The 19,434-nt window shown below is 46.5% G+C and overlaps 1 protein-coding gene across 5 annotated transcripts in view; it reads left to right on the forward strand.

Annotated features, from left to right (window-relative positions):
* The window catches only part of FRMD6 (FERM domain containing 6), a 133,518-nt gene that overhangs the window by 102,235 nt on the left and 11,849 nt on the right, over window positions 1-19,434 (forward strand). For all 5 annotated transcript variants that reach the window (XM_083167458.1, XM_083167456.1, XM_083167457.1 and 2 more), the window contains 10 exons: window positions 1,844-2,097; window positions 2,358-2,448; window positions 5,918-5,997; window positions 10,145-10,221; window positions 12,762-12,948; window positions 14,814-14,969; window positions 15,840-15,905; window positions 16,049-16,117; window positions 17,381-17,555; window positions 18,408-18,743. In XM_083167458.1, the coding sequence (XP_083023584.1) occupies window positions 1,999-2,097; window positions 2,358-2,448; window positions 5,918-5,997; window positions 10,145-10,221; window positions 12,762-12,948; window positions 14,814-14,969; window positions 15,840-15,905; window positions 16,049-16,117; window positions 17,381-17,555; window positions 18,408-18,743 (1,336 nt within the window). In that variant the 5' untranslated portion in view covers window positions 1,844-1,998. The remainder of the gene's footprint in view (window positions 1-1,843; window positions 2,098-2,357; window positions 2,449-5,917; window positions 5,998-10,144; window positions 10,222-12,761; window positions 12,949-14,813; window positions 14,970-15,839; window positions 15,906-16,048; window positions 16,118-17,380; window positions 17,556-18,407; window positions 18,744-19,434) is intronic.

A 19,434-nucleotide genomic window follows, 5' to 3' on the forward strand; every position in this document is an offset into this window, starting at 1 on the left:
ATCCAGGCAGTCAGGTCCTAACTGTCATGCATTCAAAAAATGACGGGAGCTGATTGGCTGGGATGCCATTTGCGCAGCAGATTATCATCATTCTCAATGAGTTTTATCACTTCAGTTGGCCCCTATCGCACTCCTCCTGTCGTCTTCAAGTTATTCTGCCTGGGGGCTACTGCTATGGGCCCGGTGTGTATATATAGTAAATGGCTACAGGACCAGATGGCTTACAGGGCAGACTGGCAGGCCTCATCTGTAACAACAAGAGCCGCCTGAGGCGCGACTCCCCTCCATCTCTCCTGAATGAATACGGCCATTGTTGTCCAAGGCATGTATGGTCCAAAACATCTGACACCTATGTGCAGTGGGGCCGGCATCTGACGCGTGTGGGGCCGCGACCAGGGGCGTTCTAGAAAATTTCTGTCTTCTGAAATTATAACATGTTTGCCACTTGACGGACCAAATGACTCCTTTGTGTGCTAAAAGATGTCCTGGCAGAAAGTGAAAGCAATCTTTGCAGGGACACTGCTATGTTTCAAACTTGCTGGATGTGGAGAGAGGGAACTGTGCAGACAGAGATTGGAGGTAGGAGCAGATAGGGACTGGGAGTGGGGTGGAGTGTTTGTGGGCTGAAAACTGCCACAGCTCAAAGTGAAAGTACGTGGCAGAAGCCGTTCCTGGGGACACCTGTATTGCACATGCGCAAATCACCAGACAATGGTCGCTGCATTTTTCTAGATTTCTGCCAATACGCATCCACCACCTCCCCGACGGAGAGGTGATTGGCATGTTTCTAATTAGAATAAATCCGGAAACGCTATCGTCTAATTCGTAGCTAATGTGCAGTGCCTGTATGACCTAGACAGGAGATGACACGTTGGGGACTTACTGACCCGTATGAATGGAAATCCCTCTTTCAGGTATTGGGATATCCTGTCTGGCGAGCCTGTGAATCCCTAATGTTCTGTGACCCGTGTTCCCATTCACTGACACAGACCTTCGAGATCACCTGAGGCTCCGTAGGAACATTGTCCAACTTAACATAGCGGCACAGTATCTGGGGACAATCACACACCCATTCATTTGTGGTTCTACTTCCCAATGTAGTTGTCACATTTCAAACACCCTCCCCAAAGTATTGTGCACTTGTTTGGTACTGTCCTATAGATTGTAAGCTTGCAGCAGGGCCCTCCTACCTCCATGTCTGTCTGTTGTTACCCAGTTTGTTTTATCACTGTTTACTATTGTAAAGCGCAACGGAATCTGCTGCGCTATATAAGAAACTGCAAATAAATAAATAAATAAATACTGTTGCACAACAACACCCCATCACAGGGGTTTCGTTTTTCTCTACAATCCAATTTTAGTTAATAAGAGATATTTTATTACGCTATGTTATTACGTTTGGACCGAGGAACTCCCTGGTATAATTCTGTTTTCCTGTGACATCACTTCAACCATATTATAGAGATGAAAATAAGTTGTCGGCTGTTGCATAGTGACACGGGATCTGGGTTCTCGAGGGCCGTAACATTTAGATAATATATATATATATGAGGACCACCTATAAAACAAGGTAAAAGATTATGCGTTATGCCCAAATGGGATCTCGCAGTAATTGTGATAAATTGTCAGAACCACCATCAATTATTCAAACTCTCTGACATTTCCTGATAAGCTGAACTTTAGGAAAAATCCATAAACAGCATGTTCTCTATGTGGGAATCAATACCCTGTATCATTGAGGGACTTGGGTTGCCGGGAAGTGAATTAATGAATAGTCTAGTTTGTGGGTCTGCAGTGCTCTCAGACGTTCAGTGCCTTACGGTTCCTCTCCGTCTCTTTGCAGCGATGAATTCCTAATACAGAGGAACCTTCCTCCACTTCCCAAGATGACGGTGATGGATTCCAAGCGGTCAGCAAACCCTGGTGATTTGATGGGTCGCAGGGGGCTTGGAGCTGCGCAGTGACCCTCCCTGCCATCAAAATCGAGGCCGGAACAAAATGAGCAAGCTTGGCTTCCAGAATAACAGAGCCATGCAGGACCGGCGGAGTGTTTGCGTTTTCCTACCCAACGATGACACCTTGAGCATCATTATCAATGTGAGTATCTGCTGCCGAGGGATGGACCGGTGGGCGGACCACCTCCATTTATTGGCTACACCTGACATCTGCTATACTCTATAGATATAAAATCACAACCAAGTTTCAGAATGTGACCTTAGTTTGGACACTCCTGGTTTCCTCCAGCATTGTCCGGAGTGGCATCATTGTGGCATAAGAAATCGAGGCTACGCCGGCTTTCCTACGGCCATTGTGCACCTACGGTGCTGATCGTTAAACCCACGTGTCTTATCTTCCAGGTCAAAGCACTTTGTCAGGAGTTACTGGTCCAGGTCTGCGATCTCCTCCGGTTGAAAGACTGCCATCTCTTCGGGCTCAGCGTTATCCATAGTAAGTTACAACCATTGTACGATGTTTGGCTAAAGTAGACAACGAGATGTTTGTACATGTGACCTGCTCTGGGGATTTTGGTTCCTGAGCATGGCGTAAGCTGTTGAGCAGGAATACCTGGTGGAAGTAGGGAAGCTCCATCTTTAACAGTTAATAGATTAATTTACTTTCATGCATTACTGCGCAAGACCATTGCATGCAGCCGCTTAGTGCAATGATCAGACTGGTACTCTGATTGGTGGCAGATTAGTAAATGCAAAAATATAATTGGTCATGGACTAGCGTAGACCAGATTTTTTTTTTTTTTTTTGAGTTTCTCACATTCTTTTATCCATTCAATGGATTAAGACCCTCATCCAATCTCTGGTCATCTCCAGATTGGACATCTGTACTCTCCTCCTATCTGGTCTCCCTGAAAACTGCCTCTTTTCACTCCAAACCATCCACAATGTGACTGCCTAGTTCATTTTCCTCACAAAACGTACTACATACAGGGAATCCCTACGCTGGCTTCCCTTCCCCTTCATAACCCAATTCAAGCTTCTCACACTCACTTGCAAAGCTCTCGCCCACTCCTCTTCATTTACATCATCTCTGAACTCATCTCTCTTTACACTCCCACCCGTCGTCTTGCCTCCATTAATGCACACCGCCTCTGCTGCCTAGTGGTTACCTCCTCCCAACTTACCTCCAAGATTTGTAACTTGCTGCTCCCTACCTTTGGAACTGTCCCCCCCCCCCGCCCCCCCCCCCCCCCCCACATCTCTGACCTCATCTCTCGTTACACTCCCACCCGTCGTCTTGCCTCCATTAATGCACACCACCTCTGCTGCCTAGTGGTTACCTCCTCCCAACTTACCTCCAAGATTTGTAACTTTCTGCTCCCTACCTCTGGAACTCTCTCCCTCTCCCCCCCCCCCCCCCCCCCCCCCATCAGACTTTCCACCTCTACAAAACTTCAAATGTCTCTCGACCCACTTCTTCACCAAACCCAGTCAACTCTCATCCTAACCCACTGTCCCATACTCACCGTCTACCACAGCCGTGTCATCCCCTCCTCTTTAGAATGTAAGCTCTCACAAGCAGGGCCCTCTGCCCTGTGTTTTTTCTTCACTTACTTAAACCATCTTTGGCACCAAATCCAGTGGTTTTCTGCCACCCGATACTTATGTCAGTGTCCTCTGCTGATGCAGCTGTGTTTATGTGCTCTGTACTTGTCCTCTATTGGACAGCTGTAGTCACTGTGTTGCCTATTCATTTATGTACTCTGTAATTGGGTGCTGCAGATCTCCTTCTGCGGAGCTACGAGGTTTGACTGATCTGTTTTTGTTTTTTTCATCCCTGCTTGTGAACTATTTAAAAAAAAAAAAAAAAAGTTAGTTGTAAAATGTAAATAACGTTCACATCAAAGCACCGTTCTTTTATAATGCAGTTGAATGGAATCCAGGTACTAAGACGAATTGCAGCGTACAAACACAAACTGAGCTTTTCCATGCACAGTCGTTCACGTTTTTCAGCAAAATGTCATCCCCTGAAGGCACAATTACCCCACTGCGGCTGTACACACAGGTCAACGACTGCCAGCCTGGACATGCCTAGTATGCGCCCCCCTTCTTATCGCTGCACGGGATCACTCTGCCGGCTTCCCAATCATGTTAGACTGACAAGTTCAAATACTTTTATTTCTACGTTCTAAGGCTCGGAGAGATGGTATCTGGTATTTCTCACCTTCTCGTGTGTCCGCCGTTCTCACGGGGGCTGCCTCAATGCAAGAATAGGAGCTTCTATTTTGCTTTTTAATTTAAAAATGTTGAAGTGCCCCCTTTGTCCGTTGGAAATACCTGATGACATTGGCGCTGTCACTTTTCCCCCCAGGGTTACCCCCTGAGTGGCAGTGTTGATTTAAAGTCCCGGCTTAACACGTGGAGTTTGGGTGTGATTAATGGGGACAGCTGAGTCAGGCCCTGATAGATGTATGTTCCCATTCCTCAGATAACTTCTCCCAGACTGAGCACGAGGGGACATCAGGGGTATGGATTTCTTGTATATGTATCGCAGGACACGAGCAAACAAGGTGCCTAAGTACACAGACCGGCCTAGGCGCACCGTGGTTCTCGGTGAGACAGCAGTACTGTGTGGAGAGAGATCATGTATCGACCAATCAATTCATGATTGTAGTTTTCAAACACAGCCAGTTAGAAGCTGATTGGCCAATGCTTTATCTCTCTCTCTGCACTTTTATCTCTCTCCAAGGGCGGTATCCAATTAACCGCGTTCACTGACTGCAAGTAATTGTTTCATTCCTATGTGGGAGCTGCGGCTTATTGAGGATTACGTTTCAAGTGCCTCAGGCAGGTGGCGCAAAATCCCCAAAAGCAGCCCCTTATTCAAGGCTGTGACCAGCGATAACACAGGTTTCACTGAAGTTTGCGTTTTCAGGAGAAAATGTTTTATGCCTTTTTTTTTTTTTTTCGTGTGTGTTTTTTTTTTTTTAGCCTAAAAAGAATATTAGAAAAAACATCAGGAACAATCGCAGTTTCTTCAGAGCTAATTGAATGCCCTACTCAGGCTTAGTAAATAGACCCCTATAGAACACACAGATATAAAGGTGATACATATGGGAGATCTGTTGCAGAGGGGATGTTGCTATGGGCAACCAATCAGATTCTATTATCTTCTAGAACAGGCATGTCCAAACTATGGCCATCCAGCTGTTGTGAAACTTCAAGTCCCATCGTGCCGTGCCACAGTTTTGCTATTGGGGAATACTAAAACTATGGCAAGGCCTGCTGGGATGTGTAGTTTCACAACAGCTGGAGGGCCACAGTTTGGACATGCCTGTTCTAGAAGGTGCTGAATAAGTATAATGATTGGTTGCTATGGGCAACATCCCATCTTCAATAGCACTCCCATCTCGTGAACACAAAGCCACTGACCATGGGAGGGGGGGGAGGGGGGGGGGTTTGTATTTGCCTGTAATGGACTAATAGTCATTTTTTACGGATATGGTATAGATGATGGACAATGTCTAGGGTGACAGTCACTAGTTCGACACCTAAGAATGATCAACATTGACAGAAGGTCAACACAAGCTTTAGGTCGACATGGACATAGTTGACATGAGTTTTTTGCATGTTGTTGGTGTCTATGTCTACATGGAAACCGTATCAGTGTACCGCATCCCCGCACATGGCTCGCTGCGCTTGGCACACAATTATATTATATTATACTCACTCTATGCCCACTTAGACAGTAAAGTTGGAAAACAACCTTTTTTTTTTTTTTTATAAAAAAACTAATGTCGACCCTATTCAAGTTGACCATGCCTATGTTGACCTTAAGCTTGTGTTTACTTTCTGTCAATGTCAACCATTCTTGGGTGCCCACCTAATGACTGGCGACCCAGGGACCGCATACCGTTTTTTACATGTGATCTGAATATTCTGACTTGTTTCCTTTCCCTGTGCAGACAATGAGCACGTGTACATGGAAATGTCTCAGAAGCTCTACAAGTACTGCCCCAAGGAGTGGAAGAGAGAAGCCAGCAAAGTAAGTCGCCTATACACTTAGCCTCTATCCATCATTCGGCGTGAGGCGCCTGGCGCTAGAGTCTAGAGGAGGGGGTCCGTGGGCAAGCTCTGGTGTTCAACATAGAAAGTTCATTTTTAAAAGGTCGACATGGAAATTGTTGACACAAAAAAGGTCAACACAAACTACTGTCCCAGGTACCAACTTCGGGCATTAATGTGGACTACTATTTTCCCAAAAATAATCAAAAAGTTGAAATCAAAAATTTGTGCCGAATTGTCATTGTGCCTTTTTCGGCACTGTATAGCAGTGGCAAAGCCACAATGATTTCATCAAAATGCCATCACCCTGTTCAGCCCATTTTTCTGCTGGCCACTCCCCCTATGAGCCTACCACCAAAGTATATAAATATGGACCAGGTGGCATCCAAAGTGACCAGGACAATGTCCGATGACCAGAGGGAGTCTTCCGAATTTGCTGGAGACTCTACTTTGTCAGGATAGTATACACAGATGCACAGATATGTATAGATGTGATTCTATGGCTGATTAAGCCATGCATACATATGCTGTAGATCACTCTTTCCATCCACAATGTGCATAGGAGTGTGAGCTGCCATGCAGGAAGTTATATAGTAACTGAGGTTGTACTGCTACTACTAATCTAGCATAGATGATTGCATCCCACTGAGCATTGTTTTGCCACCTTACGGTCACAGCAGAAAGAATAAACGTCTGGGGGGTAGATTTATAAAGTAGCGATAAGGGGCATATGCGCTAACCCAGTGCGTTATGGCAGGGGATAGCGCTTACCGTGCGTCGGTGTGGGGCAGGAGGCATAGCGCAGGGACGATATTTTATACTGCGCGCCTGCCTCCTATCTAATGTATGAACAGTCAACATTGCTGACCGTTCCGCCCCCAGTAGCTGCAGGTGGCGATGCCCTATGCCCACAGCAGGGACAGCTCTGAGCTGCGCTGGGGATCTCGCGTGAGTATCGAGATCCCGCGTATGCCCAGTCCAGCCGGCCGGTGGGAAGAAGACAGCGCAGCAGTGTTTACTGCTGCACGGTCAGCTGGAGGAGGCATCGCTGAGGGGTGGTGTTAGCGCTCCCCCACTTCAGGGGGCATAAATCTTGTTGGTCTCCCCTCCTGCTTCACCTCGCTAATGAGGCGAAGCAGGAAGTGTTAATATGCCACTATAATAATAAATCTAGTCCTCAGCATCCAGTCTGCTGTGGTGTAAGAAGATCTCTGACTGCAGCTAAACCTGCAATATCTTCTGCATGCAATATTTGTTAAATAGCACCAACACTTTAAGTTTACCTTAATCACAGGTTCCATCCAAAAGTACAGTAAATGGAGTTGCTCTACTACTCCCTCTAGTGGTGACCGATTCTTACTGAACTATACCTATGGTGGCATATAAACATCTAATAACAGAGATTTTCCATCTGAAACGCTTGTACCTTAATAATTCAGGGACTCTGTAATGTTGTGTACTGCAGGATTCTGGTTTCAGTATTTTCCTAAGCATATAAAACCAGGCCCCCAGTGTCGCTTCTACTGCCAACACATTACAAGTATCCAATTTTTCCCGAGGGAAAGTAAGTCAGCTGTTGGCTGTTAAACAAGTGGTAGTTCCGGTCTCGTTACACAGTTGTGTGCAGCAGATCCTGCAGCCCAGACAAAAGCAGCTGACCCTTCTTTTATGCAGGAAGCCACCTTCACACAATTATTTTGGACATACCCCGCATATAACTTTTTTTGTTGCCAGATCACCGCACAAGACAGGATTGTTGTATATGTTAAGTGGAAATATCACAATGCGTTATCTTTATAATGACGTCAAAAAAACGGGAGCCTAAAACAAAAGTAACACATTCCACAAAAATAAGGTTTTAGCCAGACAGGTGCTTGCAGATCGGCCAATTCTGTCATTTCTGCCGAAATTGTCCAAATAATATTGTGTGTGTGATCCACCCCTATTTTATCAAGATTATATGGATTGTCTGTCATCTGTGTGGATTCGTTCTGCCAGCTGGAAATCTGGGTGGTCAGTGATTGGCTGAGCTGGACGTGATAAGCTGTGATTGAACTAGAGAAAGAGATATATAAATATATCTACCTAAGGCGCTTGGGTGTGAATGTGCTTGGCTAAAGCAGCAATCTAAAAAAGGGGGAGTCAGCCCCAATACAATATGCAAAACAGAATAAAGTGGTAGAATTGCGCTATGGTTTTGATGAATAAAATTACATTAATAAATTAAAAAAGAAAGAAGTGGGAGTGGTCGGGTGTGTACAGGAAACAGGGTTTTTTAATCATACAATACTGTATTACAATACAAGACCTAAAGCACAAAAATACAATAAAAAATGAATTTAAAAAGTAACAGTCAGATCAATAGTCGCCCAGGTAGATCCGGAGAGCCAGTGTATGGAATTTGTCGTAGTGGAACCACACTTGAGAGGGGTAATTTGGGTACTTGTTTCCTAGCACGGCCACAACGATCATGATCGTGGGCATCGTGAGGAAAAATCGGGGGATTTCCCCATAGGGAACAATGTTAAATGCCTCAATTTACCCGCGATGCCCCCGATTTTCCATAGGAATCCATGTTAAATGGCTAAATTGACCCAATTCATCATAGGGAACACTGGTAAATGGGCCAGAAACCCAAAAAACACAGCTGAACAGTGAAATGTCCCCCCAAAAGTAGTTTACGCCACCCCACGATCAACGCGAACCCGAAGCGTGGCGAGTGCAGCGGTACGCGTCCTCCGACCTTTTCATACCCCCACTATCCACGTCGGCGTGGAGTTGAGAATAGAATAGTGTGGCGAGCGCAGCGAGCCACCGAGCCCGAAGCGTGGCGAGCGGACGCGGATACCTGTGAAGCCTGCGAAGGGACGCGTTTACCTGTGAAGGTATCCGCGGCCCCTCGCGGGGCTCGCTACGCTCGCCACGCTTCGGGCTCGGTGGCTCGCTGCGCTCGACACACTATTCTATTCTCAACTCCACGCCGACGTGGATAGTGGGGGTATGAAAAGGTCGGAGGACGCGTACCGACGCCCCTCGCGGGCTCGCTGCACTCGCCACGCTTCGGGTTCGCGTTGATCGTGGGGTGGCGTAAACTACTTTTGGGGGGACATTTCACTGTTCAGGGGTGTTTTTTGGGTTTTCTGGCCCATTTACCATTGTTCCCTATGATGATTTGGGTCAATTGAGCCATTTAACATTGATTCCTATGGGAAATCGGGGGCATCGCGAGTAAATTGAGGCATTTAACATTGTTCCCTATGGAGAAATCGGGGGCATCGCGTCTGGACCATTTAAGCCTTTTTTAGCCGCATACGACGCGACCAACGCGATATTGACTTTTTCCAATGCATTTCAATGGGAAAATCGGGGGCATCGCGTCGGTCGCGTCGTATACCACTAAAAATGACACCTGATGCCCGCGATTGTGGCCGTGCTAGGAAACAAGTACCGTAATTTGTAATCCAAATATTATGGGAAGGCTGATGCTCGAGTACTGCTGAATCCTCAAACCCAAATTTATAACCGGGCCTTTAGGAGGTGGCGTATATGGTTATAAAGGCCCGGTTATAAATTTGGGTTTGAGGATTCAGCAGTACTCGAGCATCAGCCTTCCCATAATATTTGGATTACAAATTACCCCTCTCAAGTGTGGTTCCACTACGACAAATTCCATACACTGGCTCTCCGGATCTACCTGGGCGACTATTGATCTGACTGTTACTTTTTTAATTCATTTTTTATTGTATTTTTGTGCTTTAGGTCTTGTATTGTAATACATAGTATTGTATGATTAAAAAACCCTGTTTCCTGTACACACCCGACCACTCCCACTTCTTTCTTTTTAATTTATTAATATAATTTTATTTATCAAAACCATAGCGCAATTCTACCACTTTATTCTGTTTTGCATAAGCTGTGATTGGCTGAGCTGGAAGTGATAAGCTGTGATTGGCCTGACCATCCAGTCTGTGAGATCCAATCTCCATAAAGCCCTACACGTACCTGTTCTGTAAATTTGGCCGGTCTCCGATGGCTTCAGTATTTCCTATAGGAGGAATGGAAATGGTGATTTAACGGCCTCATTACTGTTATATGATAAAATAACACTTTGCCTAAAATTCTTTTAGGGTATCGACCAGTTCGGCCCACCTATGATCATTCATTTTCGAGTGCAATACTATGTTGAAAATGGCCGATTAATAAGGTAAGGCCCAAGGTAACAATATGTACATGTAAATCTCTATATTGCAGTAAGGACCCTTAATAAAGATCTCCATTAGAACCTGAAATTACCGCTTTGCACCCTGAGCCTTAATCAGCACTGATCGCTAATTATGCCCCTTTCAGACCGCACTTTTTACCCGTTATTTTGCCTCTTTTTTTTTTTTTACCGTTTTAAAACAGTAATTTGTGCAGACTGAAAGGCGCATGAATTTACTGGTTCTATTGAACTGGTATTTCTAAACGGTAATAAAGCAGGGTCCTACCAGTTTCAGACCCTTTTTTTTTTTTTTTTCATCCACTGTTTTCTATGGGTTAAAACGGGTTCAGAGTTGTGGAAGAAAAACTGCACTGAAATACCGTTTAAAGACATGCGGTGTGAAAGGGGTTTTAGCTGGCAGAACCGTTTTTAGAAACATTTTAAAATACCTGGTCAAAGCCAGTTTTACGATCTGAAAGCGGCATCGGTGAATCCGCAATTCTAGCGATTATCGAAGGACTGTGCGTGTGCAGCATTCGCATCGCACAAGTCCGGGTCCAAAGAGAGAATAAATATCTGTACTCATTTTCTAGATGTGATTCTAGGTTGACATGGCTATGGTTGACACAAGCATTAGGTTGACAATGGAAAGGTCTACAGTCAGTCGACATGTGTTTTTCTTTTCTTTTTTTTTAACCAACATGTGCCGACAGGCGGTATTTTATAACCTACCGTCAACTACGGCGTGGTTGGGAGAATACAATAGTGCCCAAAGCATGGCGGGCAGACGCAGTACACTTTGACGGTGTCCATGTCGACATTCGGGACACAAATCGTGAAAAACTCCTGTCGACCTTTTGACGGTCTTCCTATTGTCGACCTAATGCTTGTGTTGACCTTCTGACCCTGTCTACCTTAGCCATGTTGACCTATTTCAGGGGTCGACCTTCAGTGGTCAACCTACATGTTGACCTTCATGCCCTATGACACCATGACCCTATGACCCCATACCACTTCCAGCCGGGTTCTTGAGCAGATTAGCGGAAGTCCCGGATGTGTAGATGGAAGAATCTGTTTAATGATCCTATTGAGCGGATGGATCTGCGAATACATCGCTTTTTCCAACGAATTTGTACCTTTGCCAGGTGCAAGTTTTTTCTGTCTGGGCGGCGGCTTGCTGATTAACCGTTCAAGCCCCCCCTGACCGCTTTACATGTTCTGGAGATACTTGCTGTCTCTCTGCGTGTTTTGGACAAGCTTATAAACCCGTCCGGAGCCAAGCATGTGCGCCGCGGTCTCATTACATTTTAGTTTTCCATGGAATTCTCTGCAGTGCATCTTGGGGGATCATACATGGCTTCTATCCCGCTGCTTGTGTGGAATTCTCTGCAGTGCATCTTGGGGGATCATACATGGCTTCTATCCCACTGCTTGTGTTTTAGAATGTCCAAGGCACTCACACAGACGTTAGGCTGATCTGTGTAAGGCGGAATAGCAGGACCCCCGCCCGTCCCCCCGAGACGCTTAGCAATAACATATGCCATCACCAAGGCTCCACTTCTTCCATGAAAATAAATAAAGGCCGTTCCCTAGATCTATGGAATCTGAAACTATGCGTTGTAGAGCCTCTCTGGCCTCCCCAGTACGTGTCTGCGTCCCAGGCCCAGCCCTGCAGATGTGCGCAGTCACTATCCCCCGCTCTGTTGTTTAACGCTCCATCCAAAGCAGACATCTGGATTCCATCATTTAAATGAACGATGTTTGGCAGAAACTATGGTAACGACCTCACGTGAGACGGTGTTTAAGGATGTCTCGTTATTTTAAGTGCTTATCAATGTGACGGGGATGTCGTTTCAAGAATTTTATTAGAAGAAAATATAAAACAATGTTGTGAAAATTGGTTTCATCCTGCGGAGATGGTATTCGCACAGATCACAGTGGTTAGCATTACTTCCTCACAGTGACTCGGGTAGCGTGGGGTTATAAGCCTGTATTCCAAGCCTGGCCAGGTGTTGTGAAACTACAAGTCCCAGCATGCCCTGACACAGTTTTGCTGATAGTGGTAGGCAGGACATGCTGGGATTTGTAGTTTCACAGCTGGTTGGTCAAGCCTGGGGTAGTCTGTGGGCTTCATTGTATGTGAGCCATAACACCTCTAGCACTTGTGTGCATAGTGTACCGCTGCTTATGACCGCATTGGTACACCCCCCTCCCCCCTCATTGCCATTGGCTTGCCGCCAGCAGTGTTAGGCTAACCGTAATACACCAGGGGACATAGCTGGACATGGCATATTCCTAAATACCAGTGATGCTAGAAAAATACGCAGTCTACAATTGGTATGGTATAAAATGGAGCCCTATATGTTCTGTCAGTGTTTGAGTGTGTTTTCTCTGGGTGCTCTCACGCCAGAAAGACATACCCATAGGTCAACAGGCTGATGATGAAAGTGATTCCAAACTTGGTCAGCTGTTGACATTAAAGATTATTAATACTTTGGCATTATATAAATAAGCGGTAACGGTAAATGTTTGTTATTGTCTAGTGACCGGACCGCGCGATACTATTACTACTGGCACCTGAGGAAACAGGTTCTCCTGTCGCAGAGCATCATGAGGGAAGAGGCCTACTTCCTGCTGGCAGCCTTCGCCCTCCAGGCCGACCTGGGCAACTTCAAGAGAAACAAGCACTATGGAAAGTACTTTGAGCCAGAGGCCTACTTTCCGCCTTGGGTAAGGTTGTGTGCTTCAGCTGCTATGTCCGTTTCCGCTACTTTGGTTACCAGCTTCGTATAATTCATATTCAGTATTTGTAAGCTGCAAATTTAAACATAATTAAGATTTACAGTCACTGCAGCCCACATTTTAATAATGAATATTTTGATTGCATCTTTTTGTTTTGCTCCTCCAGCCGTACCTTAGCATGAGGTATCTTCTGCAAACCTGCAGAGGACTTTATTGCCACAGTGGCCTATGGGAAGCATTTGGCTGACAGATAATGGCTGGCGTGTTCCCAGGTTGAGCAAAATATTATTGAGGCTTCAGCCAGTCATGTCTCTGGATTCTAATGACATCACAGTGAGCCCTTGTACAGCTGTGTTCTGGGTACAAAATGGCTGCCCTCACTGCTCTATTTCACTGGAAATCATGATTGCTGCATTCTAAACCATATTCTTTTGACTTCTCTTCCAACAAGTATCACCACACACATTGTATGGATTTTTATATATATAGAATATAGGCAGCAGCTGCAATGAATAAGAAATTGGACAAGATGATTGTGCATTTGAATCTTCATTACTGCAAGATAAAAAATTGATTTTAATAATGATTGTTCCAATCTCTGAGGGGCCAGGAAAGTGGATATACATCTGGCACTAATTCCACTGTAGGCTCCTGAGATGGAAATCCGTATTCCTAACCATTAACTCTCTCATCTAACAAACCACAGGCAGTCCAGGGGTAATCTCTCTCTTTATATCCGCAGCCTAGGCCAGAACCGAAACCATTTAATTTTATAGACACCAGTGTGTGTGACAATGTGGGGAGCGAGGCGGAGGGATGTAGGTGGTGAAAGCTTGTGAATTAGATTTGGCTCCATTCTTCTGTGTAACGGCGCTAATTAAAGGCGTAGATAAACCCACGTACTTCGTCCCCGCTGTACCAGGGGATGTATGTAACGCGCTCAGTTATGTGTGGCACAGCTTCCCTGCAGCAGTGTGCAATGTGCTTAATGAGCGCTGCCGTGTTTTACCAAGCGTGAACATTTCTGAATGCAACATCGAAATTGGCGCGCTGTTAATAATTGTCAGAATGTGTTTGCGCAGATCCCTGTGCCTGCATTATCTGTATGGCTGTCGTGTGTGATTGTTAGTCTTTATACAAGTTTTACATTTTGTAAGATTTATGCCCTTGGGGTTGATACGGATTTTAAGAGCAAAGCTGTGGGGGGAAAAATATGTAAATTTGCATGCTGCACTGCAGGGGGGCAGATGTAAGCTGTATAATAATCCAATATCAGATGATCGGCCCGACGGCTGTATAGGTGTGTATGCAGGAGAGCAAGAGATTGCATCTTATGCACAGGTTTATGTTTACCATAGAGCACAGGTTAGCAAACTCGGTCCTCAGGACCCCACACAGTGGCATGTTTTGCAGGTATCCTCACATAATCACAAGTGAAATAATTAGCTCCACCTGTGGGTCTTTTCAAATGTGTCAATGAATAATGAATGCACCTGCCGGGTGACCTGGGAACCGTGAACTGTGTGGGGTCCCGAGGACCGCATTTGAGAACCCCTGCCGTAAATGGTCTATCTCAGTGTGTATGGGGGGGGTCACAGGGGGTGAAGCTGGGTACATGCTACACGGCTGATCAGGATCTTTTGATCATCAGATGTGTGAAATAGTAATATGTGAACCCAGATTAAGATTAAAGCTGTCATTTGTGGGCAGCATGCAAAAGCAGACCGTATTTACCCTGCATGCAAAACAAATGCAGGCCGCCCATACACTAAGCTAAGGTATCCCATGCAGCCTCTTTTGCATATGCATATACCTGATTGATCTCTCCTTCACTCTGGGTCATCTTCCCGCAGGTGATTAAGAAGAGAGGAAAAGATTACATCCTAAAGCACATTCCCAATATCCACCGTGACCAATTTGCACTGACCGTGTCGGAAGCGCATCTCATGTATATAAAAGAGTCGGCGAGACTGGAGGATGTAGCCGTCCATTACTACAGATTATACAAGGTAAGGGGGAAGGCTACTGAGTAGGGAAAGGACATCGGGACAGGGCACCGGATTCTGCACCTTCTGTGCTATGTATTAATCATTAGCAGTTTCTTATGTAGCAAATTCCGTCAGGTTTTGCAATTGGAAACAGTGATAAAACCTGTGTAGTAACAGAGAGTCATAGAGGTAGGAGGGCCCTGCTCGCAAGCTTACACTGTATAGAGAAATCGGCAGGGATGCACCAGGACAGGGGTTATATAATGCATAATGGGCCACCTGATTGCAAAATCCCAATTACCCAACATTTAACGGGTAATCAAACCAATTTAGGTTGACATGCATTGAGTCGACCACTGAAGGATGACAGGCCTTCGGTCGACCCAAGAAATAGGTTAACATGGGTAATGTCGACAGTGTCAGAAAGTCAACACCATCATTAGGTTGACAATGGGAAGGTCGACAGTCAAAATGTCGACATGAGTTTTTCACGTTTTCTGACCCGAATGTCGACACAGTCACAATGGACACAGTCTAAGTGTACCGCGTCCCCTCGCATGGCATACTGTGCTCATCATGCTTCGGGCACTATTAGATTCTCCCTCCACACCCTAGTGGGTGGTAGGATATGAAACAGCCTTTTCACTGTCCACCTTCCCATTGTCAACCTAATGCGTGTGTCGAACATTCTGACCCTGTTGACCTAGCCATGTCGGCCTATTTTATGTGTTGACCTTTAGTGATCAACCTAATCTATGTCGACCTTCACAGTGTCGACCTAGCGACTATCCCATCCAATGGATGCCATTAAAGCTGTTTACTAATAGCTAAAATAAATGCCTCCTTTGTGCGCTGTAATGATCGTGCGTGTCGCAATGTGTTTGATTATAGGACAAAAAGGAGATTGAAGCTTCACTGATTCTTGGACTGACGCTGCGGGGGATCCAGATCTTCCAGGTCAGAATATGTTCTGTTCTAGGTCACACTACGGAGGCGTATCACTGTGACTCCCCAAACCAGCCGCTAGTTGCTAGCTAGCCATTATAATAATCCTGTTATAACGATCCTGCATGATTCTTTACAAAGTTTCTGTTTAACAGAGCTCGGGCGAGGAGAAGCAGCTGCTGTACGACTTCCCCTGGACGAACGTAGGAAAGCTGGTGTTTGTGGTAAGTGGCAGCGCGGACGTAGATGGGGGAGGGGCGTGTGACGCAATCGGCCTACCGGTTCATGCATTATGCAGCTTCCCCAGGTTAAATCCGTCACTGTAGTGAAGCCAGATGCAGTCTGTGAGACTGCTCTGGCTTCACTGTGACTGGCAGTGACTTCCAATTGGTTGTCCAGCCTGCCAGTCACAAAGGCAGTCCCATTGTGAGGGCTGCCTTGCAAAAATGGCAGATGCGCTGGTCCCGGTGCCTGTAACTTACATTGTACAGGCGCCGGGACCAAGATTGCTTCTATGGGCTGTTGCCCAAGCATCGCATAGAAGTTGGCTGCATGCCCAGTACGCCAGTCCCGGCACCTGTCACTCATCACAGCACAGGGACCGAGACAGAAGAGGAGGCGGCGACAGGGGGAGGGGGGTGCTGCACCCCCGCTGTGGCCAGAGGCAGCTCCCCTCCCCAAATAAGGTATGAGCCGCCGCTGGTACACGCTCATAAACTATGTACTCCGCTTAGAAATTAGGACATTGGGCAGTCGCAGAACGGGAACCTTTGTACGATATGTCTGCCTGGATCAACACTTGTGACAAGTTAATGAAGAATTTAATCAGGCAAGGCCAAACGATGGCCCTCCAGCTGTTGTGAAACTACAATTCCCGTCATGCCTTTGCCACAGTTTTGCTATTAGAGAATGCTAAAAATATGGCAAGGCATGCTGGGATGTGTAGTTTCCCAATAGCTGGAGGGCCACAGTTTGGACATGCCGGAATTAAATATTAAAATGACTTGCTTGTCCTCTGGAGTAAGAGGGTGGAATTAGGGGCCGGAAAACTCTCTAGGTTTAACCATTTTAATGTCAAATATGGATCTTAAGGTAGACACTCCTTATGTCGACAGGCCATAGGTCAACGCATGGAAAAGGTTGACATAGTCAAAAGTCAATGCAAGCAATAGGTCAACATGCAAAGATCAACATGAAAAAGGTTGAAGAAATATTGTGAGTCTATGTTGACATGGGTCGACATGGACACCAGATAAGCGTACCGCGCCCCTTCACGCGGCTCGCTGCGCTCAGCAGGCTATTATGTTCCCCCTCCACGTCCACTGGAATGGTATAAACAAGTCCTTTTTTGAAAAATTAAAGCGAAAATAGCATGTCGACCTTTTCCGTGTCGACCTACTGCTTGTGTCGACCTTTTGACCACATACTGGAACATCTTTATGACATATTTTAACCTATTTTAAAAAACTTTCTTATTTTTTTCCCAGGGCAAAAAGTTTGAGATCTTACCGGACGGCTTGCCCTCCGCCAGGAAGCTAATGTATTACACCGGCTGCTCCCTGCGTTCCAGGCATCTGCTTCAGCTCCTCAGCAATAGCCACCGGCTGTACATGAACCTGCAGCCGGTCCTGCGGCAGGTCCGGAAGCTGGAGGAAATTGAAGGTATAACCCGCGACCTGTGCACGCGGGCTGCATTATCCGCGTTTCCCTGTGATACTCCACATCAATATGCGCAGCCGCAGTCCGGCCGGAGTACCTCAAGGCCGAAGGGCTGCTCAGATGGCCATAGACTGAGTTATACCCCTTTCACACCAGAAAATGCAGGGACTTACACAGGAATACGGTCCCTGGATCATGCAGGGACATTCCCGGGTGGACCCCTTTCACACCAGCCTAGTCCCTGCATTTTCTGGTGTGAGGGGAAACCTGGCAGCTCCATGTCCACAGCAGACGGGCAGCGGTGGGCTGCGGCGGTAGGGGGCACCAGGCAGCACCATCCCCAGCAGTCTCCCCAGCGATGGCTGCGGCAGGACCAGCCGCACTGTCCCCAGCAGCAGAATGTGGTGGGAAGGGGCGGGGGGGGGGAAAGGCCACTCAGTCCCCAGCAGTCCCCCCAGCGATGGGTAGTGGCAAGCAGCGGTGGGAGGGGCACCCGGCATTCAAGCTGGGAAGCCGGGTGAGTAGCTTTTACACCAGCCCGCAAACCGTAACTGTCCCGGGAGCAACCCTGCTAGGGATTTCGGCCCAGGAGCCTTTCACACCAGCGCTGGTGCCGGGTTGTTCTTATTCCCATCATGCTATTGCCACAGTTTTGCTATTAGGGAATGCTAAAAATATGGCAAGGTATGATGGGATGTGTAGTTTCTCAACAGCTGGAGGGCCGCAGATTGGCCAGACCTGGCTAATGTATCTGTGGATTTGGCTAAAATCAGTTCAGTTCTACTGTGTGTTGTTTTTTTATGAGCGTAGAAGAAACCAGAAGGATTTAGTAACAGATCCTATTGTGTATTGCAGAGAAGAAACAGTACAGGGAGTCGTACATCAGCGACACGTTGGATCAGGACATGGAACAACTGGAGAAGAGGTCACGGGCCAGCGGGAGCAGCGCAGGGAGCGTCAAGCACAAGAGACTCTCCCGGCACTCCACGGCCAGCCACAGCAGCTCGCACACCTCAGGGATAGAGGCAGATACCAAGCACAGGGACATTGGGGCCGAGGACAGCTTCTCTGGAACGTCACTTCACCGCAAGCTAAAGACCTGCAGCTCCATGACCTCCCACAGCAGCTCCCACACCTCCGGGGCTGAGAGCACTGGCAAGGACAGGCTGGAGGACGACTCGCAGGATGATGGTAATCTAAAGCGATAGCCCTGTGGGCTAGCAGCCCAATCCTCTTATTAACCATTCTGTTTCACAGCTATATACTGGCCGTTGTTAGGGACGGAGCTCTGCGGCTGAATTCACATGTCACCTGATATCTGTAAGGCGGTCCTTGCCACTCGCTTTTCAACTTCCTGCATGGCTGAAACGGTTTTGGTGACCCTCCCATGTTAACTACCGCTGAGGCTGAGCCGTGTGTGGAACTGTTAGTCCAGGGCCGATCCAGCAACAAACAAAATCAAAAGTTTAGATTTATCTTTTGAGTCGGTTAGATTTACTAAACATAACCACCAATAATCATCAGCGGCTTTGACCGACAGTCCAGGTGTCAAAGGGCAATTGTAATTATGCTAAACCAGACGGATTTAGAATTAGCTGTTATTGTTCTGTGAATCTGTTGGTCAAAGATGCCGGTCATCGGCTGTTTTGTAAACGGATATCAAATCTACCCCAATGGGGTTTTTACCAAAGCTTCTAGGCTAAAAAGTGATTGCGTTGTCCATAGCAACTACAGATTACATATTATAAGACTAATATTAATTAGTGCCAATAGGATTAAATATTGCTTGTCTGATCTCTCGTTATATACGTGAAGCCATTTCATAAATGAATGGATTTGTTATGTGCAGAGAGAGTTAGATTTGAGTAGGTTATCATTTTCT

Source organism: Crinia signifera, chromosome 12 (genome assembly GCF_055691185.1).
Source record: "Crinia signifera chromosome 12, ASM5569118v1, whole genome shotgun sequence".
NCBI classification, from domain to species: Eukaryota; Metazoa; Chordata; class Amphibia; order Anura; family Myobatrachidae; genus Crinia; species Crinia signifera.